The following is a 7,365-nucleotide window of genomic DNA, read 5'->3' as shown; positions in this document are numbered from 1 at the left end:
CATATCCACCAGATTTTATTTAGTTCTTTGACTATGTAAAATGTGTTTTAATAATTCAGTTACATCCATTATAACAGTTAAAAGGCAAGGCCCTCTCTTGTGACTTTACCACTTAACTCCTGCAAACCTTAGGTCACAAGTTCACTACCTTAACCACTTCACCACAACGCTCTCCATTATCTTGATGAGAAAGTCTCCATGCAGGGAACTGACAATTTCAAACCTGATACGTTAATGAATGTGGTACACTGAAACTATATTTACTATATGTTTAACCTTTGTTACTGGACAAAAAATTACATTATTTACATGTATATATTACATATGCATAAATGTCAATAACAGTCAATGCACACAAAAAACAGATTTGCAGAGTTTTTAGTAGGGCTAGAATATCATCATTTCTATATGAGCTCGAATCAAACTAACCATTCGAACGATTTAGGTCATATCTGCATCCATGTCAGTTTCGGTCAATAACTGTGTATGTGTTAGTGTCCGTATATGTTTATATGGACGTTGTATTGTTTGGATATGTTATTGTGTGTTTTGTATTGTATTGTACTGTACTGTACTGTATTGCATTGTATTGCATAGTATTGTATTGTATTGTATTGTATTGTATTGTATCGTATTGTATTGTATTGTATTGTATTGTATTGTATTGTATTGTATTGTATTGTATTGTATGGATGTATTGTACTGGATATGTTGAATATTGATCACTTCATTCTATAGTTTATACTATCCTGCAGACTTGAATTTGAGTCCGCACTGGTACTCGCCTTAATTATGGCATAGCTATACTTGTACTCTTACCTGTGCTCAGCTATCGGTACACTTGTATACTCGAGGCGTACTTTAGATATACTAGTACAAGGTTAAGTATACTCAAGTTTAGAGCCGTGCACCCGTACTCAATTCTTCTTGTACTCAAGCCCTTGTACTCGTGCTGACCAGCGTATATCTCTTGTGCGAGACACTGATATATGCACGTCGCCTGACTGAGTTGCAAGGCAAGTGAAGCCAAACACAAGCACATATCACATCAGTATGTATATAGGCCTACAAACTGTAAAGTCGGCTCATTGAATTTTCATCCGATGTAATGGACTTTCACGCTATTCCCTTCCATCTCCCCACCCCCCTCCCCACCCCTCTCCACCCCTCCCCTCAAATCAGTAAAAGCCGTTTATCAAGGTACTTTACCAAACCGATGTTTTCATTGTTTTAGTCGGTTTCACTCTGAGTGGCTGATGTGGACGACTGCTATAAATGACACTGACCGGTTATTAGCCACAAGATATTCCAAAGGAAAATAAGTACGTTTTTTGAAAGTAATTACACGCCTTGTGGTTAGTCCCATTTCTTTCGAAAACAGTGGGCGTATTATATTTACTTTAGTCTGAATCATAACCGTTTTGTCCAAAAAAATATTGAACAATGTTATGATTTCATGATGCGATCTTTCTTCCTTTCTTCTCCTTTTTTATGTTTTTTTTTGTTTGTCTTCTAATTGTTCACAAAGAAATTTTCACAAAGAGAAACGTCTGATGTTTTTTCTCTTCTTGACGTTGGTAATTGGAACGTATTTTATCTCAGGCGTATGAAGCGTTTCGTGCGTAACAATGTCTTCCTCAATTTGGCAAAGACTTTGCGGAGTGAAAAAGACAAAGGCGTCATATCTTACGTCCTTCATTTCGTCCTTCACTGGGCTGCTATCGGTCTCTTTCGGCTCGATTGTATTGTTGTTACCGCAATCAACATTTGTGATTGCATGGTGGTCGAAAGTTTCTTCTTCTTCTTCTTCTTCTTCTTCTTCTTCTTCTTCTTCTTCTTCTTCTTCTTCTTCTTCTTCTTCTTCTTCTTCTTCTTCTTCTTCTTCTTCTTCTTCTTCTTCTTCTTCCTGTGTTACTAGAAGCTCTTCTCTGCTTTCTTCTTGATCATTCACGACTTCTTTTTCAAATCCAACTTTTTCCACGAAATTCTCACATGTAACGTTTTCGTATTGAGGTAAAGATTGTGGTTTATCGCTTGATTCATTTGTTACGTCTTCATCTGGATCCACGATGTCACAAATCTCTGTTTCTATATGAACGCTAACAGTTTTCACGGAAGGTTTCCTCGAAACGGCCGGTTTTTCATTTGGTTTGTTTTGCCAATTGCCAGTAGTAGAATGTTTATCAACATCCACATCAACATCTACATCAATATTTCCCTGTGTTGCCGTTTCATCCTGTCTACTCTCTGGAATTTCTGTCGATAAAATCCCGGATCCGTTATCTTCGAATTCGTTCGATAATAAAGAATTGATTTCGACGTCTACAGTTCTCAAGTTGACACTTACAGATGAGCTTCTTTTGGCAAAGACGTCATCTTTTACACTTACCGATTGATTGGATCGATAAGGCGCGCTACTTTCGGAAGATGTATGCCTCTTGTAACTATGCTGACTCTTAATACTAGCTCCTGGGGAGGTCTTCCTCCGGGATAACAGTTCTTTGCCTTTCGACGCCGCCGACAGCGCTATATTACCCATATCAGGCGCACCTATTCTAGGCATAGTTTTGCAAATTACACGAGTTCTTGTGGCAGGTCTCTCGGAGGGTCTAGAGAGTGGCACCGTCGGTTCGAGTCTGCCATTATTTTGGCCACCATCTGCCACCAGGTCATAAATATCTTGCTCATCATTCGTGGCTGGCTGTTCGACAGAACCGATTCGAAATGGTTCGTATGCGATATTTTTCACCATGTTTGACTCAGTCAGTGATGAAATATCATCATCATCATCATCTTCATCTTCCTTTCTTCCTGTCACAGAAACTACTTCATCATTTCCATCGACTGCATCGTACAAATCGGGCTCGTAATCTTCCACTTCCTCAAATGGTTTCTTCGGTGGTGCTCGATCGTCTGCCCTAGTCTTTTTATCACCTACGAGTTCGTAAAGGTCTGCATTGTCCCCCTCGTGTTCTAGAGTTGGATCCATCACGTGGTATGCAGCACTGTCTGCACTGGCCTGCTTCCGGATCGACCCATTTTGGGCGACGTCATATCCCTCTTTCCTACGCTTGCTAAACAGAAGAGGTGATCAGAAAAACAAAAAACGAATAACGAAATCAGTATCGTTTATAGGAAAACTTACTAAGTTGAATAAATAATACTTTTCATCTTGAAGAAAGATAAACATTATTCAGGTTGATTATAGTCTGACGCCATGTTATAGACCATAGGCATATTGCAGTCTCTCGCCATCAGTCTCCATGTACGTTTTATTTCTCCTATTGACATAGTGTGAGCTCTCATTCTGGCTCGACCAGACTGCTGCCTCCTAGATTCCTAGATCCGCCCTCTGCAGTCATTTCAAGCCGTACCTCTTTCACCGTGATAATGTCCTATGAGAGTCTATGTAAGGTATTTCTATGACTATTGAAAATCTTAAAGGAAAGTACATCAGAGTTGGAGTACTTGAGCCCGCCGGACTAGGACTCGAACATAGTTTGCAAGGAATCGGACCCGGGCTCAGACAGGTAGCATTTGTTTACTCTTCAGAAGTTATTCAAATTTTTACCTCAAATTGTTGCATATTTGGCTAGCCATAGACTCCAGTGAACAGTGTTGACGACCGCCTGCATGTATGTAACATTGATCTACGTAATACGTATGGAGTACGCTTATTCAATTTTAATTTTGAAAACTCTATCCAAGTCAATCTACCAGCCGCGGGTAGGGGGAGGGGTGGGGGTGATGGCGAAAGAAGGCGGGACAGAGTGTAACCCACGAAAATTGTAGTTTGATAGTGTGACTTATTATTACATGTCAGTAACAAACAAAGTTAATCGAGAAAGTTATCGGTTTAACCGAAGGCACAATGAAGTATCTCAAATGTGTGCTATTACCAACCTGGGAAATCTTTTATATAATTCCTTGTTACTTTAATTAAAAGCCCCTCTATTTCTTACCTCTTCTTAGTCTGACACAGCCCACAAAACATCCTACGTCAAGATTTATGAAACGGTGACCCTATCTGAAGAAAAGAGAACAAAAAAGTATTTAAGAACTATGTATAACCTAAATCAACAACTGAAAACTGTCAACAAAGGCATAATTTCTTTCCTTCTCTTGCAATATTTTTTTTAAAATAATATAAGCCTATGCAAACCGCTGTCCTTTGCAATAATTTCCAAAAGTAAAGAATTCTATGATTTAAGCTTTGAATGTAGGAATGATGTTTATCGTCGATCCTTTAAATGTAAACATTCACTTTATGGTAGGTGACTTTGTATATATAATATAATCCCATGTGCCACATATGCGCACTAAGGTGTGTGTGTGGAGGGGGGGGGGGGGGGGGGAGACATGTATGCCATTATCCCAGGTGCCAAACATTCACATTTTGGTATGTTTTTGATGAGAACTTGTATAACGTAATTACCTCGTGTGTCACATTGACATCATAGCCAACATGTGGTAATTTACATAACGTTGTATCTTTGACATTCTTTGTGTAACATTCACATCACGGTAAGTGTGTGCACTTGTTTAACCGAATTATACCACTGAGTGTCACATGATCTACATCATGTGATACATGGAGCAATGTGCATAAAACATTATCCCAGGTGTCACGTTCACACCACGGTATCTATGTGGGGGACTTTTATTTGTGCGGGGACCTGTATGACTTTTTCCTATAGGCGCCACATCATGTCATACATGTGGTAACATGTGGAACATTACCAAAGATGTAACATTCACACCACGGTATGTATGTGAGGGACTTGTATGTGTCAGGGGACCTGTATGCCTTTCTCCTGTTGGCGTCACAGTCACATCATGTCATACATGTGGTAACATGTGGAACATTACTAAAGATGTAACATTCACACCACGGTATGTATGTGGGGGACTTGTATGTGTGCGGGGACCTGTATACCTTTCTCCTGAAGGCGTCACATTCACATCATGTCATACATTTGGTAACATGTGGAACATCATTACAGATGTAATGTTCACACGTGTCAACTGGTATATTCGTCCCCAAGGCTTCCGACATTCACGCTGTAGAGGGTCTTTGTGTGGCAACTTGAAGTTACAACATATAACTGGAAATCATTTGCCCCAGTTAACAGTTTCACACCTCGGTAGACTACGTGCGGAACTTTGCCGGTGTGGTATCTCTTTAAAGCTGGCGTACAAATATCAGGCGCCGACCCCCCCCCCCCCACCTCCCCCACTTCCCTTTCATTCCATTTAGTGTTTTCTTTCCTGAGGGTGGACCCCAACATTGGAGTCGGGGTTCAACGAGATCAGGGCCACACCCCTTCCTGGATCCGCCCTTGTATATTATATATGATACCTTAATTAAGAAACAGGTTCCTGATAGCTGTAACTCAGTTCACTTACGCATTTATGATGTGTTCGATGTATAATGTCGTTGCTTTCTATATAACACTGTACCTTGTGACACGTGCATATCATAGCTTTCACATTCTTTCCTGTTGTATCGTAAGGATAAGATCATGTGTTCATCATCATGATCATCATGATCATATGCTCATCATCCTACTCACTGAGCAAAGACCGCGGGTATTCCCTTTTCGAAGAGATTTGTGGATACCCCACGTAAAGTAACACCCTCGTGATCACATATAGTTTACACAGTTAAGAGTCACAGAGCTTAGTCGATTTTTTTTGTTGGTTACATTTATAGCGTGGTGTCAAATGAAGTTAGAGTGAAGGGCCCCAACCTCTTCTACTATTGAACTTCCGGCCCCCTGAAACCCTATCTATACGCCACTGCAAGTACATGCATTCTCCTGTTTGGCTTTATTGACATATGCAATAAAAAACTTCATCTCCTTGGCAACATTTTCAAAGAAAATATATCAATAAAAATGCCTGGAAAAGTCTTGGCTGACATGGCATAATTTAAAACCCTATAGTTGTTTTCCTGTCGCGTTTGCACTTTTTAACTGCGGCACTTTCCTCCTTCTATTTTCTTTTGTGTTTTTGGTAGATAGTTTATAGCGAGTGGATAAAGGTGCTTGAAAAGCACTTTTCTCGAAGTAATGCGCCGATACAATATTTCCAGACGTTAAAGAGACGTTAAAGAGATGTTGAAGTAAGTAGAAGGTGCAATATGCCAGAGAGTGGTAATGCCTTCACAGATGACCAAGACATGTTTGAAAAAGTTCTGACGAGAATGCATGCTAACTTGTAGTATTGAATTGGTCAATATTGATGTCTCTTAGGAAAGAGCGGGGAGGGGGGCGGGGAGGGGGGTGGGACAGGGTATGAATGGGACAGGGTAAGAGTAGAGGGAAAGGAGGTTTAGGGAAAGAGGACGGTTGGGGAGGAGCATGAGAGGGATATGTTAGGGGAATGGGATAAATAGGTACAGGGTAGGAATAGAAGCAGTTGCTAGGAGCAAGAGAAAGGTTATTTATAGGAAGCGAAGAAATTAAGTACATGGTATGAGTATAGAGTTAGGGCCATGGAGCAGGGAAGGGGATAAGCGGCAGGGGAGGAGTAGGTAAAGGACACACTGTGTTTTAACTTTCTTTGTCTTTTGTAGAGAAAGCACATGAACAGTTAAAACTTGATGGGGAGATTACAAAGCAAATATTGAAAGACTACGGTTTACGGTTTCGTTATATGAATCAGTACGGTATACTTGCCTAATTTCAGGAAGAGGCCTAAATGAAAAGTATAAGTTATTTCACTTGAAGTTGTCAAATAAGTCTCCATATCCTGCCAGCAATCTGTGGCTAGCAACCAGATCAATTAATTACCTACATTTAGTAGACTGGACATACCGAACCCAGGATTAGTTTCATTTCAATCCAGTGCATCTCAAAAGTCTCAAAAGAGTATTTTGGGCACAGACAATGTCTATCCATCTATAAAATATTTATATTTATATGTATATAAATATATATATATATATAAATATATATATATATATATATACATTTATTTATATATATATATATATATATTTATATATATATATATATATACATTTATTTATATATATATATATATATATATATATATATATATATTTGAAATTTTAATGAGTTGGAAAACAGGGAAATTTTCCAGCCTCCACCATTCGAATCTGGGCCTCCCGCTTTATATAAGAACATACTAACCAACTAGGCCATGGGAGTTTATGATTATGTCCAGAGGTTTGATATAGAATATCAACAAAGAAAGAAAATGAATTTTTGCTGAAACTAATCCTTTAACATTTTCACGCCCACATACTGTAGCATGTAAGATTGATTAAATGGCTAGACCATTTATCGTGACACATCGCCCAGCTTACGGCAAACTCGCGTATTATTCTAACTTATAGAA

At 39.2% G+C, this 7,365-nt stretch overlaps 1 protein-coding gene across 1 annotated transcript in view; it reads right to left on the bottom strand.

The window, feature by feature from the left end:
* Positions 1 to 1,219: 1,219 nt before the first annotated feature.
* The window catches only part of LOC139973309 (uncharacterized), an 11,650-nt gene continuing 5,504 nt past the window's right edge, over positions 1,220 to 7,365 (bottom strand). Inside the window, exons 2-3 of the mRNA XM_071979903.1 lie at positions 3,963 to 4,027; positions 1,220 to 3,074 (exon numbers count right to left, since the gene is read on the bottom strand). Of these exons, the coding sequence (XP_071836004.1) occupies positions 1,535 to 3,074; positions 3,963 to 3,994 (1,572 nt within the window). The 5' untranslated portion in view covers positions 3,995 to 4,027 and the 3' untranslated portion in view covers positions 1,220 to 1,534. The remainder of the gene's footprint in view (positions 3,075 to 3,962; positions 4,028 to 7,365) is intronic.

The sequence above is a fragment of the Apostichopus japonicus genome, chromosome 9 (genome assembly GCF_037975245.1).
Source record: "Apostichopus japonicus isolate 1M-3 chromosome 9, ASM3797524v1, whole genome shotgun sequence".
NCBI lineage: Eukaryota > Metazoa > Echinodermata > Holothuroidea > Aspidochirotida > Stichopodidae > Apostichopus > Apostichopus japonicus.
This window is presented reverse-complemented; position numbering and strand designations above follow the sequence as displayed.